Source organism: Sparus aurata, chromosome 10 (genome assembly GCF_900880675.1).
Source record: "Sparus aurata chromosome 10, fSpaAur1.1, whole genome shotgun sequence".
NCBI lineage: Eukaryota > Metazoa > Chordata > Actinopteri > Spariformes > Sparidae > Sparus > Sparus aurata.
The window spans coordinates 13,222,420-13,245,375 of NC_044196.1; the positions used below are offsets into that span (position 1 = coordinate 13,222,420).

Here is a 22,956-nt window from a genome sequence, read left to right on the forward strand (position 1 = left end):
CAACAATCCTCAGAAACTCTTCATATAATGGGTTGTGTTGCATTCAAACGTTACAAAGTTACGCCAAGACAAGAAAGTTGAAGCCAGCTCGGCTTTGGTTCGCTGCACGCCACGCTCGACACACGACGAGTTTCGGACGTCGATTTTAGCTTCGGAACTTCATTAATTAGTTCCCTGTTGCTTCATCAGCGCCAGTCTGAACTAGGGGTGTGCCAAAATATCGATATTACGATATATCGTGATATTTCGTCTTGAGGTACGTTATCAATACACTGGTGCCAAATATCGATATTTAAAAATGTTTTTTTTTTAAAAATGTATATATTTTTTTTTTTTTTTTGGGGCCCACCACCACCACCCCTCTTCGGAGGACAGCTTTATCTTTATTCAAACATAGGTATACAACCAAATAAAATAAAAAAAAATGGTTTAAGTAGCTCTGAAACCCACACATATAGATATTTAATGATAGTTGTAGTCAGTGTGTGTGTTAAGAAGAGACACTGTGCAATATACTCTTTGTTTACTTGGCTGTCATTCATGTGAAATTGATTGACAATGTTTTGTAATTCCTGTGAAATGGATTCAGTGCAGTCAATAAATTCTGAATTTCTTCAGTGACACAGATATCGTGATGTATCGTGGATGAAATTTCTTGCAATATATCGATTATCGCAGAATCGCTGTATCGTGATATTATCGTTATCGTGGGCAAAATATCGCGATAATATCGTATTGCGAGGTACCTGGTGATACCCAGCCCTAGTCTGAACACATCATTAGGGTTTGGGGGTAAGAAGGGCTGAGCATCGATACCTTTACCTCGACATTCATCGCTGAATGCTCACAGGCTCTCTGACACTGATGGGATAAATTCCTCAGGGATTAAAAATCAAATGACGAGACATTTTTTGATACTTGACAGCATCCAGGCGATTCAGTTAGTCCCGTGAAAGCATCAAAACCTGACACCCGGGCCTACTGGTGAGTGATATACTAATAATTCATGTATGACAACCAATAAATGTGTACGTTTGAATGCAAACTACACATGTCCCGGGTGCGTTCCCTGTGGAACACCGCAGCTGCCGATATCTTTACCCACAAGACAACATTTATCCAGCAACACGAGCTCACTTTCAACGAAACATATCAGGAGATGAATGCTGTGATTAACAGAGCTGGCGTCTCCCTCGGGTCAAGCAGAACAGAAATAGAACCTCGGCGGGCTAAAAGAGGACTGTTTGCAACTTGAGTAAGCCAAAGTGTGTCTGCAGCACGTTCAGAGCAGAGAGGAGCTCAGACAAAGTGTTTGACGACAGAGAGCGACGATAAACATGTCATTTACTCACAGGACGTATTTATATTTATAAAGTTTCTCCCCACTTGAATCAAAGGTGTGTGGACATAGGATTGTAAAGCCCACTGAGGCGAGGTGATTGGGATTGTTGTGTCATATAAATACAAATTTGTTTGATTTATAAAGTTTAAAAGGAGGAGATAGCGCAGAGATTTGCAGAAGGAGTCGTTCCTCATTGATTACAAGGGTGTTAATGTTGCGTAAAGCTTCATAATGTCACGTAAAAGTTGAGTTATTATTGCAAAATTGGCTTTTAAGTGCTGGTGTAGACTCTCAGTCATTAGTCCACATCACTTTCAAGGTGTATAAAGTTGATAAAGTGGAGAAAATTATATGAAAAGGTGCTTTTATTGTGCGTAACAGACATAAAAAAGACACATTTAACTCTTTTCTGTCATTTTTAAAAAATCTTTTATTCCATGGATTGAAGCTGAACCCAAACCCCAGACGACGTTCTGGTTCTGGTTCTGACCGAGTGAGTTGGTCCCGTGGCTGCAGAGAAAGGTACGGAGGCATGAATGACATGTGTTGGCCCCTCCTCCTCCTGCTGCTGTGCTGCGCTGCTGAGTTGAAGCGCAACAGCCCGGAGAGCGCAGCAGCGACTTCACCGCTGCGACTTTGGTGAGTTGGAAAAGCTCGCGTTGTTTTTTTTCCTAACGAAAGAGAAATCTGCCGTTTGTTCTTATTTTCTGCCTGGCTGCTTGTGTTGTGTTGACGCTTGTGTACCGCTGTGTTGTGTGTGTGGCGGTGGGACTACTTTATGTGCCTCTCTCTCTGTCTCCGGGGTAGATGACAGGGTTTTTTGGAAGCAGTCGATGAGCGCGTTTGAAGTTCCTTGCTGGTGAAGACAAGGGAGTCGAGTCTCGACCTGCGGTTCCTCCTCTACCAGCCGGACCAAGATGAAATTCCTGTGAGCACTTCTCCTTCTCTCTTTTTTTTTTTTTTTTTTTTTTTTCTAAATCAACACTTCAGATTAATTTATCCAAAAGTTTGTCGGCTTCGCAAAAGCGAGCCGCGTTGCTGTCCGCGGCGGCGGTGGAGCTGCACCGGCTCCGGCTGCGGCTCAGCTCTACCTGCCTGATAACCACCAGGAAAAACACACTCTTCACCCATAAAACTGTTTATTTCTCCCTGCAGGATCTGTGTGATCGCAATCGCCGTGGCGGTGAGATCTGCGCATGGAGTAAGTTCCCCCAATCTGTTTACTCTCCTCCTTCACATGAAGTGGCTGTCCCACTTTATTTATTTGGCTCGGTTTATTTATTAGCGAAGAAACTGAATTTTTCTTCTTCCTCCTCTCTCGCATGGTGGATGTGTGATGTTTGATGCGTAAACTGCTGGTGGAAGACACGTTTCGTGCGCGTAAAAATGGCTCAACTGGCCAAATATGCGTAAAAAAAACCACTTTTGATGTAAAGTATTCATGTTGTTGCAGTGATTGGATGTGTTTAAAGCGGGTCAGAGCTGCACTCTGCACAGGTCTCTGCTGCTACGTGCCTTTATTCCTCGGTGCGTCACGCTGTGGGTGTCTTCAGCCCGAACGCATGAGGAGACACGACTCAGAGCATTTTCCTTAAAGGACACTTCAGCTGCTCGATTCTCCTTCTTTTTCCTTTATTGTCACTTCTCAGATATTCACACTCTCCAGGTGCGTTTTAACGTCGCGCCACTTTGCGCCAAACACTCTCCAAACTATCTGGATTCCTTTTTCTTTTTTCTTTTCTTTTTTTTTGGAGTTGCATTTATCAGTGGCCCGAGGGAGTGAGAAAAGTAGTCCACTTTTTGAGTGGGCCCGCTCACAGTTATTTGCAATTCAAACCCCGCCCCCCTCCTTCAGCTGATGAATATTCAGGGTGGGGAGATTATTGGGGGGCAACGTGCCTTCTTTTTTTTCTCCAAGCCACACCTATACAAGACTTCCTCCTGCAGCTGCAGCAGCTGGAGAGGGATCATCTGATGCTCTGACGCTCAGAAGTTACATATATGCATTCTTGAAAGACACATTTGAAGAAAGATCAGTTTTAAAGGGCTTTTCTTATATTCCCATAATCGTTTTCACCCATTTTGATAATTTCTGCATAACCTTGAACTCCCAATATCATGAAAGTCCTGTTCTTCTCTCTGACTTTTTGTATGATTCCACATCAGAACCACCAGCCACAGTTTAGTGGCAGCTTATTTGTGCCTTTATTTTGAATGGAAGCACTGGAAAATAAAAGTTTCTACTTTCCGTGTATCTCCAAATCTGAATTTATGCCAATGCTTTACTTTAACGCTCACTATTCAGCACTTAAAAGCACTATAACTCAGTCGTATGAGGAAAGTTGATTTGACAGTTATGACTACTCAAATAAAAACATCTTTTACTTTATAACAACTGTATTTTACTGTATTTTCGGCTTAGTTTGACGCTGTAGTTACTCCTCTAGTGTTCTTGAGGTGACCCTCTCATGCAGTAGTATAGAGGGGTTGAATTAGTCTGAGGTTCAAGTCCCGTTTGTTAACAAGAATTAAGAAGTATTTGGCTAAGTTACAGAGCTAACGTAAACGTAAAGTAAACGTTAAGTTAACGTAATTAAAGGAGTGACGTGCTTATGTTGTTTACGTAACATTAGATGTGTAGAGGTCACTTTTGTAAGTTACGTTACGTAAGTTACAAGTCTGAATGTTGTACGATCTTTTCCTAAACCTAACCAAGTATTTTTGGTGCCTGAACTTGACCAAATATTTTGTGCCTAAGAGTAATTAAATATTTTTTTGTACATTAACCTAACAAAGTACTTTTTACACCTAAACAAAGTATTTTGGTGCCTAAATTTAACCAAACCTCGACTGTTTAACAATGTCAGTAACTCTGCAAAAGTCCTAACGTGTCATAATTGAGGAACTGTTTGTCGGCTAGCTTTATTTCGAAAATCTAACCGGATCTAGCATGCTACATATTATTGCTAACTTGACCTTTCATGTGCAAAACTTGCGCTAGAGAGGAAGAACTTCATAGTTTGAAGCTGCTTGACTTGTATTTAATGACCTGACTTTACCGCATTGTCATCAATTATCTGTTTATACACTCGCTTACTTACGAGTCGCAGTTGTTCACAAACAGCACGTTAACAAACACGTGTGTGTTTGCCTACAACTACATTATAGTGTTTTACCAAAGGTTTATATACAGCTGATAAATGCAGTTTGTAGAGGGGGTTAGAGTAAACTACGAGTGTTCGTTTATGGAAAAACCCACCAGTTTATCTGAAAATGCATCGTCACGCAGCTGAAATCAGGTCTTATGTTTCTCAGCGCACGAAAAACTTGACATTTTGGAGACGTATGGATTTCACAGGGCGGTGACGATTGGCTATACGAGTGTGACTCCAACTAGATGTACGACAGAACAAGAAACACAGGAAAACTTTTATTGAGACACACACACTGACCATCTGTGATGACAAGAGGGTCAGCAGGTTAAGTTGTGAAGAGGAGGGTCGGCGCTGCAACACACCCATTACCTCCCGTATTAGAATAAGAAAGCAGTGGGGCTGTTTGATGGTGTCATTCAGGCTGATCGGGGGCAACATGGCTTCTTTATTGACACTTTGTCAGGAGTGAGTGACGGTTCAGGGCAATCAAAAGTGTGACAGTGTGAACCCTACCTCCATTATATCTTTACTACATTCAGTCGACGTTGGGTCAAAAGCTTCCAAATCTTTAATTTCTTTCTTTAAGTTCTCTTATGTTGGTGAATTTTATGAAGTTGAAGCAAAACTTGAAATCTCATCTGAAGTTTCTTGTAATCAGCGGTTCTTCTTTTTAGTTAAAGTTGCAGTAATTCAATATAAAAATGTTAAGGTACAAGTAAAGGTAGTTAAAAGATTGTTGTTAAGTAAATATAGAGACGTGTCATCAGCGTCAGAAGAAGCACGACTTCTGATACGTGGGATTGTCATCAAGTTGAGGCAAAACTCACGTCTGATTTTATCTTAAGCGTCTTGTAATCAAGTAGTATCAATATCGTTTTGTTTTAGGCTCAAGTAACAATACTGCAATCTAAAAAAATATTCAGTTACAAGTAGAAGTTGTTCAAAAGTCCTACTGACGTTAAGTCCGAGACCTATCGCAAAATGTATCACAAGTAGAAACTGTTGGCGCTGATTTTAAAGACTTCATATATGAGATGCCAGTAAAGTGTAGAACAATGCATCATATTGTTAAGTATAAGTTGGCCTTTATGTAAATTATAAGTGTAAAGTAACATGTTCATAAGTAAAGCATGAAAAACTTGCACCTCAATACAGTATTTGAGTAAATGTAACAGGAATCAAACCCTCAACCCTGCCGTGCTGGTGCCTCGCTCCACCAGCCGAGCGACAGGTGGCAGTGAGGTCGTCGTCGGCTGCGACAGAGACGCTGACGAGCGGGAACATTAAAGCGAATCAGCATCCAGAAAGCTTCCTGTGTCTCAATAGGAACTCAGCTGATGGAGCTGCATTGACTTTGAATTGACTCCTCCACCCACTTCCCACCTCCCTGGTGTTTTGTGTGTGTGTGTGTGGGTGGCTGAGTGGATGGATATGTGTGTGTGTGTGTGTGTGTGTGTGTGTGAGTGACTGACAGATGAGTTCATTGGGTGGTCTGGGTTGCCGTAACCGCGGTAACTGGGTCCTTGGGTGGGTATCGCTGTGGTGATGTAGCGATGGTCGCGCTCTGAGCTTGTGTGTGTGTGTGTGTGTGTGTAGTTTAGGCTAAATCAAGATGTGTTGTTGATTATCTCTCTGTGCTCACCTACTGTACACCGACAGCATACAAAGTCAGATGTTATCAGTGTCAGGAGATAAAACTAAACACAAACATACTTTTTTTGTCTCAGAGTGAAAGAACTCTAGTCTTACTTGCACGTTTGACAGCGCAGTGGCATTGTAAGGTTGTCATGGCTCACAATTGTTGTGAGTTTGTTGATTCTTTCTCTGCAAACAATACCAGTGTTTATAGAAAAAGGCCAAGCAATCTTATGTTTGGTGGAAGTGCTACTGGTTCGGTTGTCCTACTGTTTTAATCCGTGCTAACTCTTGTTTTCCAAGAAATTTGGTCTATAAGCTTGAATACATTAGTGTTACATTACCATGTACATAACAGCATTAGCATTTAGCAGCAGCTGCATCAAGCAGTATACGTTATATTCTGATAAACCATAAAAATCTTGCTTAAGTTGGCAGTTGCCAAAATTGGAGGGAAAACAACTGCCATCGCTAGCTAGCAGTTTGCTGGGCAATTTCCTGTTGGACATTAGCATTATACAAACATGATTTGTAGGACAAATGGTTGTTAGCTGTCCTTTTTATTAATTTGAAAACTTCCAATATTTTTCAAGTAACTGTTAGCATAACATTGCTATTTTTAAAGTTTCATGTGATGTTAGCCATTTTGTTAGACCTCAGCTGTGGTCAAAAATATCAACTTCCTGTTTATTTCTTTGCCGTTTTGGACAAAATAAAGTAGAATTGTACATTTAGCTGGGTAGCTAGCTACTTATAGTATCACCTAGCTACCATTTACTGTCTAATTAGCTTGCCTGGAAGAAGCTAGCTTTGGTTGTGGAGAGGAGCAGCTCGAGCTAGCATGCTAGTTTGCTTGCTGGTTATGGTTTGTTCAGGCTAACTCAATTCACGCTTTCCACTCGACTCGTTAGCTGTATTTTATAGTTTGGAATCAAAACACCACAGCACATCTTTTAGTTAGCTCACGTTTATTTCAGCATGGTTGTCGTCTTTCATCCTTCATGATTGAAAACGATGTTTCAGTGAACCTGGAGAGGGAGAAATCCCTGCAGGAGCTCCTCCGAAGTGTCTGTAAGAGGCTGACACAGCTGTTGGCACAGGGAAAACATCACACACGGGTGAGGAGGAATGGTGAGGAGAGAGGGGAGGAGGAGGAGGCATGACGGGAAGGAGAGGAGGGAAACAAAGAGTTTGGAGGGAGTGTTTCTGTGTGGTACCTGGCCGGTTGGGAAATCATCCAGAAATGCACTGTTGGCAAGAGTTTGTGACCCAGCTGGAATGTGTAGTTGTTCACATGTGTACATAATGTTTAATCTCTGGTGACATATTACGGTTTTTGTTGTAAACGCCAAAACAAATTGCTCATGACTCTGAATTTAGAGGTTGACCCATCCAACGACCCCCTGAATCTGACTTTCATTGCTCTTTATGGATGCTCGGTTGGCTTAGCTACTACGGGTAGACCGACGGACGTCCCCGGCTAATGATCGGGTGTGTTTGAGGAGAAGCTGAGCACATGTAGGAGATTAATTGATGTGATGAATCGGTTGAAAGGCAAAGAAACGGTGGAGGAAGATGTGCAGAAGTGGCATCTAACTGGAGGAAGTTGCCGAAAACTTGGGACGGAGGTGGTTCTGTTGCGTAAATGATGGACTACCCTTTGCCTCTCCTCCTCCTCTCTCCTCTCCTCTCCTCCCTTCTCCTCACCCCTCCCCTCCCCTCTGTTGAATTCCTCCGGAGCTTGGCAGGACTTGTCAGGCTGTCTCTGGCTCCCTGCAGGTGCTATAGGCTGGAACATTCCAGAAACACTAAGTGAGGCGACTGATCACGGCTTGATTTGTGGTTCCTCGACCCTCCCCGACGCAAACGGAGTCCCCCTCCTCTCCCTCCTCCCCCTCCTCCTCCTTTTCCTTTCCCTTCTGCCCTCCTCCCTCCCTCCCTCCCTCCCTCACCCGATCGTTACCCCCCTGTCCTATCACTTTTCGCCCTCGCTGCTTCCTCGAGTTGGACGACCCATTACCGGCTTGATTTGCGAGTTGCGTTGCCCCACAACCTCCTCACCCTTCCTGATTCTTCCTGATTCTTTCTTTCTTTCTTTCTTTTGCAAAGACAGACAAACTCAATCTTTTATCACCGCTTTAGACACAGGCGCTCCTTCTGCAAGGATTTATTATAACGGATTCATCATTTCACTCACTTTTCAAGCAAAATAGGGGAAAAGTTCTCGTCCAAATCGCGGATTTGCTTCCGTGTTCCGTCATATATGATGGTGAACTTATTTTTGGAGTGTTTGTCAGACAAACCAAGTTATTTATAGGCATTTTGGCACGATTCTTCTTATATTTCTATTCTTTTAGCTCTTGTGATTGATAATTTGCAACATTAAAGATCAACGAAATGGAAGTTTTTTTGCTGCGTGTGAGTAAAACCAAAGTTACAACCACGGAAACAGCATAATTGCGGTGCAGAGGCGCCTGTCAAACGTAATTAAACATAACTCATGACTTTAGATACGTGAGGGCTTACGTACGTGACTTGAAGATATGAGATACCGACGCTGGAGGAATAGATGTGACCAGGCTGTAGATTACATTCCCCTCCCCGAGGGCTTGAAGGGCTGATGATTTGGGTCAGGGTGAGATTAGTCGCGTTTAGGCAAAATATCTGACGCTGTTTTGGAATTTGAAAGGTAAAGAGAAGGTCTGTGGGTTTGATGTGACCGGGTCACGCCACTCTTAGTCTCAGTTTGCATGTCGTGGATCTGGAGGGAGTCAGGATGTAGATGGTTTCTTTGCAATGTTTTAAAAGCTGGAATAACCCTTTTTTCCCACCGCCTGCCGTTTCCTCAGAAGAAGGTTTAAACACTCAGCCTGTAAGTGCATTAGGAAACCTATAAAGCACATACAGCAGGTTTAACGTAGCGCTGAAAAGCCCCTGCTGCTTCCCTCCCACGCCCACCGCTAACACTCCTCTACCTGTGTGGTTTCTACTCGCATGTTTCCCCATAAAGTCGCATACGTCTCGGTGCTTTTGCAAGTGCAGGTGGGATGAAGGGCTGCTGGGAAATACCCCGACGATACTGTTTAAGATGACGCGCCGGCTTTGCAGCGACTCTATGTCACAGAAACGTACACAAATAAAGCTAATCTGCAGTCGGAGGAGTGAAACCAAAGAACCACATTAGAGAAGCATCAAAGAGACTGAACACAATAAAGAAGTTTCTGCATGTTGTTTGGAAGTTTTATGAATTTAACTTCCTGTTTTCTTGTCAGTTATGACATTAAAGCAAACAGTTAAACATTTCTGGTTGGAAGATTTCTTTCTTCTTTTCTAAAGAAAGAAGAAATCAGGAGAGAAAAAGTCAGAATAATGTGGTGAGATCATGATTACGACATAAAAAAAGTCCACATTCGTCTCATAATTTTAACTATGAACTCTAAATTATGACTTTTCTCTGCAGCATTTGGACTTTTTATCTCATACCATTGGATTTAAACAGTAGTGTTCATCATTGTCCATGTCTTTAACTGGCAGAAATGGGCTTCCGTACATCTTAGACCATTTTGTCTTAAACTAAATACTCGAAAATGTCAGGATGTACTGAAAAGTGCCTGTCAACAGGAAACACTGACATTTTAGTTACTTTAAAGTTCTTGTTTTGTCGGACCAACAGTCCAACAATGAAAGATATTACTTGAAAATTATACAAAATGGAGCAAGTCCTAACATTTGAGAGGCTGGAACCAATGTTTGTTGGACATTTTTGCCTTGCAGGCGACCTGAACATTTAATCAAATCAATCAGTTTATTGTCCTCCTCTCTTGGCCATCCTCCCACCCTGAGACCAAGAGTCATCCACAGATCAGATTTATTTGGGATATCCAAAACCTTGCAAGGGGCAGCTCGATAACGAGGAATGTAACGCAATCTCTGTTATGCTTAAGTCCAAAAAGAAACGTGTTAAAGCGTCCAAAAGCAACAGAGCCGAACGAGATATGTTGAACTATCTGTTGACAGACGCTGCCTTCTGCTCTACCTCTCCCTCCTCTTCATCTGTGTGTTCAGCTTTTGGCTTGGTAACAGTGTTTGCGTTGGGCAATCCTTCCCGAAAAAGCCTCCGTGACATACTCCTGCCTCCGGCCTTCAAGTCACCTGCGTGGTTACAGTTAAAAGGCCGTGTAGCCATCGCTGTTGAAACATCTCTGGAGACGATGTGCAGCAGGTTGAGTGGAACACTCGATGAGGGTGAATAAACATCCGATGAATTAACTTGGCTGTCCTGTCAATAGGTAATTTGTGTTCTTGATATCGCGCTGAAGATCTTCTACGGGCCTGTGACTGGGATTAATGGGAGTCTTGGCAGCTGTCGGGCGCCGCTACAAACCGGAGCTTTTCGCCAAACAATCAAGTTTAGGAAACAGTTTCATGCCACCGCATCATCCCCCTCCATCTGCCGTGCCTTGGCACATCCACTCTCACATATCAGACTGCCTCCTCCTTCTCTTTTGGCGAAGCACACGCTGTCAGTTTGTCCCCCGATTGGTCGCGGTGAACTCCCGAGGTCAGAGGTCGCCCGAGCACAAAGGCAGCAGGGGGCTTGCGGTCGCGGCGACAGCTTAACATTCCACCGCCCGCTCTCTCCAGATCTGTTTATCGCACTTTGTCTTTTGCTTTTGCTGCTTCTCATGAAAGGCGGACGAGGGAAAAACAGCACCGATAGAGCGAGGGAGGGAAAGAAAAGGGGGGTTATTCTATCTGTCTGCAGGCCCCGGGGGTGTGTTTGTGAAGGTCTTTAGGCCTGTCAGAGAGGAGCTGAGGTGGGGCAGTGTTTGGCTGGCTGGATGCTCGGTGGGAGTGCTGTCTCGGCTTGTTCGACGTGCCCGGTCCCTTCTCCTTAATGCCATCGCTCCCCTCAGGGCTGTTTGCACTTCTGAAGGATTAGACCTCCAATCTACTTCTCCCCATTTGTTGGGTTTTTTTCTCCTCTGTGTGTCTTTCATTCTCCCTTTTCTTGCTTCCTTTTTGTTGATCTTGTTCCTTTTCAACCTCCCCACGCGTTGCTCCTTTCTTTACTTTTCCATGTAACTCCCCAATATTGACCCATTTTGCATTCTGCTCCCTCAGGTCCCTCACATTTGGCGACTTGAAGCGGCCTTAATCAATATTTATGTAGCAACAATGGATTAAATGGCTATGTTTAATATGAGAGGAGTCCCGTTGAGAACTAAAATGGCACTTAGCAGAGCGCAAACCTCTGCCAAAACCCAGCAGGACTCATTCATAAATGCATTAGCCATCTTAACAGGTATATTTAATAGATCTTTACTAAAAGTTGATGGGGTCTTTTCTAGGCTGAGACGCATCCTCCCTCCAAGTTTTGTAGAAATCCATCCAATAGTTTTCTGTTGATCTGCTGAACAATCAACCAACCAGCCAACCAACAATGACCAACTAATCAACCAACCAACCAACAAAACAAGGAACCAAACAACTGTGAAGTGAAGCAGTTAGCAGCTAAAGAGCTAGACATTTCTCTAAGGAGGTGGTGGAGACCAAAAACAGAGCTAAAAGGAGACAAATCCAAATCTGTTAAATGTGTAAATAAGCAACATAACAAACTTAATATGTGAAGACAAATCTATCTGTACTACATTTTTCTTCTATCCAAGTTTCATAAACCTGGCCCTGAACCTCTTATCATCAATGAAAGCATGGAAACTTAACCCCCTCTGGCACTTTTAAGTTTGTTTTGAAGTCAGGAAGCTTGACAGGTTCAATTCCCGCTTTGCTTTGATGCTGCACTTTTTCCCCTGCAACATCATTACTTTGGCATTAGCCACCAACATCAGCCCTTTAAGTCAAACATTTTTTCCTCCTCACTGCAATTATCATATGCATGCCTGTGCAGAGGGAACACTTCTTCTTTTGTTTGTCAGTTTACTGTGGTGGTGGTGGTCTGAACAGCCGCCCCTGTAGGGACGAGGTGTGTGTAGCTATGTGTGTGTGTTTGAGTGGCTTTCTAATTACCATTAATGCTCTTAAATCGAGACTGTAATAACATACTTTAGTCCTCATTAATGTCATTGTTGTGGGTAATAAAGGTGCAGGTGCACATATTTGCCCATTTCATAGCAGCCTGATAAATGTGGCCAGCAGCTAATGTAAACCAAACCAAAACAAATGTGTGCACAGCGCTAATATCCTGTTTAACTTTGCCTTTAGCACTGCAGCGTTAGCTGGAACTCGTTAGGAGGGTGAAAAAGCATTGGGTAGTGTTCCCCTTCTCTTTTCTACCGTTGGTTAAATCGTTAAAGCTTAAAAAAGGATTAAATCATCTGTGCATGCTAACCATGCTAACAGACCAGGAATGACTTAGTTAGTTAGCATCATATAACTTTTTTTGGCAGTTTTGCAGTTGTACACTGAATAATTCTGGGCTGTCGACAAATTTTGACATTTTAGGACGTCATCTTGGGCTATTTTAAAGTGTTCTCCATCGATTTAACATGCTAGCATAGCCTTGTAGTGACTCACAATTGACATAGGACATGCAATGGAACTAATAGTGCTTTCCATTTATCTTGGAAGTCAAAAGTTGGAGCTGGGAATGATGTCCTACCCCGAGTTGACCACGTTCCAGGTTAGCCATCATTAGCCATTGTTAGCAATACCAGTTGATAACAAAGCATTGTGCATACAAATTGCAAAGCAACATGTCCAGAGATAGATGTTGTTGTTGGGGTCGTTCCCATTGAAATTGCCAACTGGGAACTTCCAAGTTCAAATGGAAAGCACCAATAGTCAAAACTTGGTGCCTACATTACCCACAATGCAACTTAACCATCAATGTGTGTTCTATGTATTGTGTATCCATTTCTCCAGAAACAAAATGTTCTTATTTGCCAAACTTTCCCTTCACTTTGTCATGGTTGGTATCAGGACACATTCCCCTCCCTGCCCACCTTGTTACAGTATCCATGGTGAGGTAAGCCCCGGCCTCAGCCCACTAATGTCCCACTGTGATAGGAAACACTATCATTGGCACATCAGATGTGTCAGTTATTACCACCTCACTCTGTCTCTGCCTGTCCCTGTAATTACGGATACCTCCGCTCTGTTTTTCCACCTCTTTGTCTCACACTCATCCTTCGCTCCCTCCTCTGTGCCAGCCAGGTAATCCGGGCAGCCAGGTATCTACCTCAACCATACCTCCTTCCATTCCTTCCTCTCCTCTCCTCTCTGAGGTTCTTAGGATCACAGAACGTCGGTGCATCGCGTTCCCACTTTTATTGGATGTTTTGCCCGTGATGCCAGCTTGTCTGTGTTTGTCTCGCTTCCCCCTTTTGTCATAACTTCGCTGGAGCGGCTGCCAAAGTTAATGATGCCACCGCTCTGAGGAAAACACAGCCGCTGGCTGTGGAAGTGCCCCAGCTTATTGCTGTATAAGCAGACACATGTATGAAGGCAATAACTTGTTGATTTAAAGCCTTGAAACATGTTTTTCAGAGCTGACGTCTTGTCTGATCACCAAGTATGTTGTCGCTTGCAAAAAAATGGACATTCGAGTTCTCTTTTTATGGCTTTTTCAAGTTTTTGTGTCAGTTATTGTTGTTTTCATGTTTAGTGGAGACTTTTTAGCAATTTGCATACTATATATTGCAGAACTGATGGTTATCTGCGAGTTTTATGGCCGTTTCAGGGCGGTCGGGCTAAAGAAGCGGCTTTTTCTCTTCACTTGTACCCACTAAGTAACCTTTGTCAATCATCATTGTCATGCGAAGGGTCATAAATCAAGGAGGCTTCCCAATTTGTCTCCTGGGCCTATCCAGAGGGGGAAAATACCACATCAGTCAGGTGTAATTTACTGTGCTTTGTAGCCGAGTGCGAAGCTCTCACCCACGCCCTGCAGTTGAACCCCCACCGGGCGACTATTCATCACCGGTGACGGGGCTGATGAGCAGCTGTCAGTCTTTACTTTTAATATCCCGACTCTAAAAGCTGTGATTGTGTCTTAACAAGTCATTATCGGTGTACAACTTTTATATGCGATGTGTGAATTTTCAGGTATTCATGAGAGGAACTCCTAGAGCGATACAGAATCTTGTTTACGAGGGAGTAGTGGCTCCCATTTTTAAAGGCCTTGGAGGGGGTATTTTCAGTGGCTGGGTCACCCCGTCCTCTGGCAGCCGCCCATTAAGCAGCCTTGACCCGCTGCTGCAGGCGGGACTCCCTCCTCACACGCAACCCAGCGGCCCAGTTTCTCCAGCGCTCACTCAGGCCTCATACCTGGCGAGCGCAAGACAATTTTTGGCAGGTGTAGCGCTCACGTCACGTCTAACAAAGAGCTCTTGTTGTCAGGTCCCTTTTAAATCACAGTCGACTCCACTTTACTTCAGTGTTTACGTCTTTGCTTGATATCCTAAGGCATGGGGGGTTTATTATGAAGCTTTGAAACACAGAGGCAATTAAAAGTGCTTTATAGAACGCATAAACATGACTGTCAAAAATGTCCAGGAATATGGTTAGAAGTTTTCCCCGATATCCTATCAAAATCTTCCTGTTTTATTGCTACAAACACAGCTGGGAAATATCCAGACATCTCGTCAAAAATACCCTATTCATGGCTGGAATATAAGACATCTCGTCGTGAATATACAGTTTTACTGCCACAAGTATAGCTGCCAATCTCCTGACATCTGGTCAAAAATATCTTAATTCGTCAACACAAATAGGGCTAGAAATTCCTGGATGTCTTGCTGAAAATATCCAGTTTTGTTTCCACTAATATGGCAAGAAATGTCCTGACATAGCTAGTCAAAAATATCCTGTCTTGTTGCTGGAAAACACGGCTGAAAATGTCTTGATTCCTTGTTAAAAATATCCAGCGGTTTCATGCTTACAGATCTTGAAACGAAGCCTTGAACAGTGGTGTCTTGCTTGGCTGTAACAGCACCAACCCTCTATAAAAATCTCCCGCCATATCCGTAGGTTTTGAGACACACAACACATGTCTCAGATTTCACAGCTGAAATCTTGATGATGAAATGTATTTTTTGTGGTCAAAATAACGCAGATAAAACAAGATAAAAATGTCCATGTTGACCAAAACGCTCCACACAGACGGCGGCTTTACATCGGTAATTGAACCTTTGAACACCGATGTGTTTTAAGGCTTCACACACTCGCTCTGTGTAGCTTCACAGCCCTGAAAACATCCATTTAAGCAGTTAATGGAGGTTATCCAGCATAGTGCTCATTGTAGCGCCCCGACTGAAGTGCCTCGCAGCTTAGCACTACCTGGCACCGTTCCCTTCAGCTTCACCCTGAGCCTCGTGCTCTTAGCTTTAACTCCCATTCATTACGGAGCGAAAGGGCCTCAGCTAGTCCTCTGGCTGAGTTCCCTGTTGCCCACCGTGGCCCCAAATGGCCACTAATGAGGGGGGACAGATGATCATTGTGCCAACCAAGAAAACACGGCCGATTCAATCCTCCTCTTATCATGTTGATTTCGAACATCTCGCCCTCACTGGAAGACTCTCGTGCCGTCCCGTCAGTCGCCTCCTTCTCCTTCGAGCCGCCCTGCTTCGGTGTGTTTGTCAACAGAGTGCAGTTGTCCCCTCTTATTTATTTGGCCTCCTCTCTCGTTCTTAAAATAGCCCTCCGCTGGCTCGGTCGCAAAGCTGGCTGGAGAGCAGCTTCGACTGTGGGCCAAGTGGAAAAAAAAGGGGGTGAGGTTTCATTATGTCTGTGAATGGTCAGCGTGCTGGTGAGTGTGTGTGTGTGAAGAAATCACTCAAACATGCTGCTGAGGAGGTCGGTGAAGTAATCGTCAGCACAGGAGCTGCTGAAAGAAGCAACATTTTGGATACTGACTCTGGTTTATGGACTGAATTCTGTCCGTGCGGTGTGCAAGCGACAATATTTACCTTGAGGAGATGACTCAAGTTAAAGATTTACCGTCACGACAGCCGTTAGATGATGGCAAACAAGATGCAGCATGAATCATTTCAAGCCTTTTGGTTTAAAGCTGTGATTAGATACTCTGTTCATTGATTAATTGATGAACTTTAGATGGTCGTTTTGTCCTAGAACAGTCCACAACCTCATGATATTCAATCAAAATGACATCAAGGAGAAAAACACTGACAATACTTACATTTAAATAAGCTCTAATGAGAAAAAGGTGGAAACATTTTCATTGATTTGACTAAATTATTCAGCTGTTATTCAGATATTTATCACAAAGCGACGAGGAGGCCGACACTGCTTCAAGCTGATGTCCCCAAAAGTTAGTTTGTAAGTAAAATGATGGTTGAAAAGGTGCAAAATTGTGGCGATATATCATTTTTAAGCTGTGGCAGGGTATAAAAACGGACTCCTGACATATATTTTCAAGTTCGTATCATTTTTCATTTCATTTAGGGGTCATAACATGAAAATATCACACTGTTGCAACCACACACACACTTTTAGTTTGTTAAAATTGTGTGTTAGAGAGGATGAATTGAGTCAGTGTGAGCGCAGAGAGAAAACAGAGGCTTTATTAGCTAATAGAAAAGACAGTTATCGCCCTTATGACAGCGTTTATCTTGTCAGCATCTTGTTTCTGCGACATCCAGCAGCTTCTCTGACATTTGCTTAATTGTACTTAAATGTTAAGTCGCTGCAAAAAAGACGACAAAACCTTAATTGTATGCGTTATAATGTTACATACCTCCTCCGGCGCCTCTTGCTACATCTGTCACGTCTTCCATTATCTCTTGACGGAGTGCATCGCAAATCTTTCTGATCTTATTGGCTGTTTGACATTGCTCAGAGATTCACGGCTCGAAGGCTAAAAAAAAGGACACACACACACACACACACACACACACACATACGTAACCTAAAGAATTGGAACCTGCTGGCCTGAACACACTGAGGGAGAAGGTGGTGCTGGTGGTGTCGTCGGTTCTTTCTGCAGGCTACGAGATGAGCTGATACAAAGATCTGACTGCCGGAGCGTTTCGGTGACTTCAGGGCCTGCAGGAGCACGAAGTTACAGACAATGATGGATTCATTTGACATTTAACAGCACACAAAACACACTGATTGGAACATCCGCCAGCTCTGATTGCCAAACTTTCAGACCTCCGCTCCTTTTGTCTCCGTCACGCCTCACACTCTTTACACAGTGACGTCACCGGGCAGCGATAGCCTCCACATACATTTCACCTCAGCCGGTGTGGCGGCACGAGGAGGTACGTGCGGTGTTTTGTACACAGTGTAAGCTTATTACGAGCATATTCCAAAACAATATCTGCATCAGAGGAAGGTCTCCTCGCGGCCGCGCCGACCTTCCGACCACGTCTCCCAACTGTCTTTACCTTTATCGAGAGAGAAGAACCACAAGAGTTGATTTATTAGTCAAATATTTGACAGTTCCAGCTTCTAAAATGGGAGAATTTGCTGCTTTGCTTCATCTTATATCAAAGTATATTAAAGTTTTTTAGTGTGGGACTGTTGCTCGGACAAAATAAGACATCTGATGACGTCTTCTTCAGCTTTTTTTGACAGTTTTTATGAAAATGATCCTCAGTTGCTGCTTTTGTCTCCTTGAAATCGGTGAGACAAACACATTCAGGCCTTACGTAGTTATGTTAGCAACACTTTGATCTTAACAAACATTATTTATGATTGATTACAACTTCAGTGACAAGTTTTTAACGGTTAACTGTTTTATTAACATTTAAAAACGTATTTTAAACATCAGTTACATCTTTAATTGCTCGATAAATGGATTATAAAGCATTTTTTATTGTTTGTTAACCTTTAAATAACTCTAAACTAACATTTGATTTACCTCCAGGTGCAACATATTTATAAACTCAGATCCAGTGGTGTGAAAAGTGCAACAAATACTTGACTAAAAGTAAAGATGTTATGTTAAAATGTGACTTTGTATCATATTTAAATGTAAATGATGCACACCACAGTGCCCAGAAGTCATGGCTTACTTGAGTTACAGTAAAAAATACCTGTTTAACTTGACTTGTAGTATCTAATATTAAATATACTTATTGATGCAACATGTAATCTGCAAGGTAACTAGTAACTAACGCTCTCAAATGAACGCAGTGAAGTAAAACGTTCGATGTTTCCGCCAAAATGTAGTGAAGAGGAAGTATAACGAAGAAGAAAATGGGAATATTCAAGTAGAGTTCAGTAGTACCTCGACTTGAAGTAACTGTACTTAAGTGAAGTACTCGAGTACATGTATTTACGTCAGCTCCGCTCTGGTATTCCTTGTGACATTTAGGCCGGTGGAATCCGTGACAGGCGGTTTTGGGAGGAACAGGTCCGGGCCGAGGACCCATCAGCCTGTGAGTGCTGATAGCTAATGAACCGTTGCCAGGGGCGACATGAACATTCCATGTCATCGCCGTAGCTACTAGCCCCCTCCACCTCCTCCTCCTCCTCCTCCTCGCCCCCCCGCTGCCCTCCAGCTCCTTGGAGAGGTCACACACCTGTCTGCACCTCTTCTTTCCTTTCCTCACCTTTACCTTCCCCCTCCTCTTTCACCCCCACCCTCCTCCTTTACATCTCATCCGAACTCAGTGACCTCATCGATTTTTTTCTAATAAAGTAAAAGTATTCTCGGCAACTATCAAGAGTAACAGTGGTTTGAATGTTTAAGTTGCATTTTAAGCTCATTTTAAGGACTTTATAAACCGCTGGCTCGCTTAATCTGCAGCAAAATCATCATATTCTGTAAGATCGTTGTATTTTTGTAGAGTCGCTGTCATGTCAAAACCACATATCTGTAGAAACTGATATCTGGATGCAATTTCCAGCTAATCCCAGAGAGTTTTAACTAGTTTACTCATCTTTAACATCACCAAACTTGGAGGTATTTATGGGCTTTATCGGAGGAAGGACGTGGAAATTGTAATCTGAAAAGTAACTGAAGCTGTCAGGCGAAGGAGGCGCTTAAAATGGAAATACTTAAGCAAAGTACCTTGAATGTGAACATTTAACAGGAATTAATGTGTGTTTTTTTGACTGTTTTTCATCCAAAACTAGCCACGAGAGACCATCATGTTGGGATTTTCACCATTTTCACACAATTTATAGACCAAACGATTAACTGATCAATTACTTAAAAACCCTCAAACCCTCTAGAATCATCTAAGTCACGATTAGTCATTTTCACTCTGAGTCATTAAAAGTCCACATTTTGCATTTCCTTTGTTTGTACTGTTAACTCAGACAGACCCTCAGTAAGTTTAGTCTTTTTATTCAAAGATATGATCTTGGGGGGTTTTCCTTGATGAATCAATGCTGCAGAAACATGATGGCGTAATCTCGTCCGGTACGGAGGCCCTGAATGCCCAAACAAGACATGTGAGAGGCCACTGAAAAAGCTAAGATGCTTTACTTTACGTGAGTTTTTCAGCATATGAGTAGGAGTAGTGGTTCAAAAGTTACTAAACATTTCAGTCTTTAATCTGAGAAATGAATCTGAGAGATGTTTGTTTTATTGAGCCAGTGTTCATCTCATTTATATAAACATTTCTATCAGTGTTTATGTTATTTAGGTCTTCCACTATCTGTGGGGAGACTAATATCTACTGCAGATATCCTCACATTTAATGTTGGACATGTAAACCATGTCGTTCCGTGATGGCTTTAATATAAAGGTTAGCAAAAGGACAGGAGACGAACACGTCTCAGGATTGGATTCTTGTGAAGCCGGTGATTTAAACTGAGAGGACAGGTGTAATCTTACAAAAGATAAGTGCTGCTTGAAGCGTCAGAATCCGTCTGGAAGATGAATCAGAGGCCGCAGCTCATCTTGTGTTTAGTCTTGAAGATGTTTTGTCTTAAAAGAGCCACAGAAAGCATGTCGGAAACGACGCACCGCAGCTGTTTTTTAGCCTCATGACTTCATATCCAATAACGTGGATAACCGAGAACCTTGCAGACATTCCTCAGCGTCTCCTTTCCCTCTGCCTTTCTCCTCGTTTTCACTCCTCCACATGCGTCCTCCAGCAGATGGTTTCACAGGTGAATTCTCCCCCTGCAGCTGTGAAAAAAAAAGATCCCCCATATTTAAACAACTACAATACCCATAAATCCATCCGTGTGGGAACCTAATCCCCGGGGTCAGGGAGAAAAGCTGTGAGGGGTCAAAGTGAGAGCTGGAGGTCGGAGGTGAGCGAGCGCCAGCAGGTAGGCTGTGTGGTTTTCTAACAAACGGTGCACAAGGGTCACTGTTAAAAAGAAGGACTTCAATTACTTAACGTTGCGCATCACCTTCAGGAATTCGTTGACAAGCGCTCACACGCATTTCAGGATTTTTTTGGGATTGTGCACGCAGCATGTCATAAAGGTGACCTGCGCTGACCGCGGCAGAGGTCACAGTTTTATCTGTTTATTGAGCTGGAAGTGTGTTGTCTTTGGGTCGTAGCCGATAAGAGGGCAGATGACGGATTGGGCTCACAGTTGAGTTACCTCAGGGTCCGTCAGAGCGCGACCGCAGGAAGTGACCGCGGATTCACCTGTTGACTCGACGGATAGGTTGGCGGTAAATCTTGTTGCATCCAAACGTACACGACTCCCGACAGCGAGCTGTCGAGGCTTTGACTGCTTTTGTTTGAAAGTGACAGTTTCTGGCTGTTGCTGAGGCTTTTATTTTGTAAACAGAAGACCAGAATTACCCAGCATTCTTTCAAAAACACCGTCATTTATTTAAACACTGTGATTCACTGCTGTCAGTCTGTTTAGTGTCAGAGTACAATTCACTTGTACTCATTTCAAACCAGACGAAAGACAAGACATCGATATAAACTTGACACCTGGGTGGACATGCTAATTCTTGCCCCTTTACTCTCCTTTTTCGCGATGCTATGATGCATATTGGAAGTCTTTTCCATCTGTATACAGTCAAACTCAACGCCAACATTGTTCAAGGGAGACTAAAGTAACTGCAGTTGCATCGGCTTGAAAGAACTTTACCATCTGTCTCTGTTGAAACGCCATACCGACGTCATATCATCCGCATCAAATTAGAAAGAGAAACTGATGTAAATTGTGGCCTCAATACTTTTTTCTACACTTTTCTGGTCGGTTCTTGATCATTTCTGGTGTGTCTGGTAGGAAAGGAAAGATGCAAACCCGTATAACTAAGGTTAAAATTTGGGTTTCGGTTGAAGTTAAACTCTTAAGAGGGGGGAGTTCTTGTCCAGACTTGATTTCCAGCCGTGGACTGAAGCAAAAATAAATGAAAAAGTGAAACTAACGCGAGGTAATGACCGCTTCAGATGGTCCAAGTGACCTCAGGATGAAGAGGTAAAAGTGAGGCCGGGAGATGTCGCTGATTAGAGGGACTGTTTGAGTTCTTGTCCAGACTTGATCTCTTGCCGTGCACAAAGAAAGGTCAGAGCAAAAATACATGGAAAAAGTGAAACTAAGGCGAAGTAATGACCCCTTTAAATGGTCCAAGTGACCTCAAGATGATGAGGTAACATTGTCAAATGGTCTTCGGTTGAAGTTAAACTCTTAAAGACGGGGGAGCTCTTGTCCAGACTCGATCTCCAGCAAGGTTAGAGCAAAAATAAATGGAAAAAGTGAAACTAAGGCAGGTTAATGATTCCTTCAAATGGTCCAAGCGACCGTGGATGACCTCAGGACGAAGAGGTAAAAGTGAGGCCGAGACTTGTTGCTGATAAGAGGGATTGCACCTGAAGGAAGCCTGACCCCTCATCCATCTTTCAGAATCCGTAATGGACTGACCTTTAGCTTCGGAGTCTAGAGATAGCATCGGTTGACGATGACAATAATGAGTCTTGGGGGGGAAGAATTTAAGGCGTGATAACTCTTGAAAATGCTCAGGGCTCAAAAAGGATTGTGTCAGATCATCAGGAAAATGATTGTAGTCAGCAGCTGCCTCTCATAAACAAGAGGGAACAGCTTTGGATGCAATGGGTGAGCATTTTCTGCCTGGAGACAAGCCTCACGCAAAACACCTTGTTCTCTTTTAATGTGCCCAATCACAAGACAAGGGCTCAAAGTTTGACTGAATTTTGCCTTGAAGGTAAAACTCCCGGTGACCTCCATGTGCAGTGTCAAGGTGCTTTTCCTAATTGGCCTCCAAAAACTTGACAAGATGTTGTTCGGGAAAATGATTGAGGACGAGTTGAACAGACAGGTGGAAGGAGTCCCAAGACATTGGACGTAAAATAGCAAAATAATGCCACAGATGCTGTTTCCTGCCCCCTCATTCCTTCAACACCATAACCTCGTCTATAGAAACAACACAAAAAGAAAGCAAAATGGACCCCGGGCCTCTTCCCCATAACTCAGCCGGCATGTTTACGACCAAATTAAACCAGAGCTCTGTCTTCCTTCTCCTTAACAGACTTTCCCATGACGCTCTTTCACACCAGAAGGTCATTGTTTACGCCTCGAAACACTGCGACCATCCAACATGGCCAACATTCCTGCTTCCTGTTCTTCATGTAAATCATCGCTCTCGGTTCAGGAACATCTCGGCTTCCAGGCTGATGGTTGTCGCTTGTTCGTTTGTCCGACTCTGTCCCAAAGTTTGAAATATGGAATGTTTGTTACTGAGTGGAAATGTTAAGTTTGGGAAAGTTTAACATCCGTTAGCCAGCTAATGGTCTTTTGGGAGATTTAAGAACAAGAGGATGCAGCGTTGGTGGTCTCAGAGAGTTAATGATCAACTAAAAGAGTCGGTTTTGCCTCAAAGAAACCAAGAAAGAGATACTGACAATGAGAAATACTCCCTCAACAGGTTTCTGTGTCTTAATACCAAAGGATCGG

General features: G+C 43.1%; 1 protein-coding gene across 3 annotated transcripts in view; it reads left to right on the forward strand.

The window, feature by feature from the left end:
* Positions 1 to 1,895: 1,895 nt before the first annotated feature.
* The window catches only part of col4a6 (collagen, type IV, alpha 6), a 125,522-nt gene continuing 104,461 nt past the window's right edge, over positions 1,896 to 22,956 (forward strand). For all 3 annotated transcript variants that reach the window (XM_030430930.1, XM_030430931.1, XM_030430932.1), the window contains exons 1-3: positions 1,896 to 1,981; positions 2,150 to 2,270; positions 2,498 to 2,543. In XM_030430930.1, the coding sequence (XP_030286790.1) occupies positions 2,260 to 2,270; positions 2,498 to 2,543 (57 nt within the window). In that variant the 5' untranslated portion in view covers positions 1,896 to 1,981; positions 2,150 to 2,259. The remainder of the gene's footprint in view (positions 1,982 to 2,149; positions 2,271 to 2,497; positions 2,544 to 22,956) is intronic.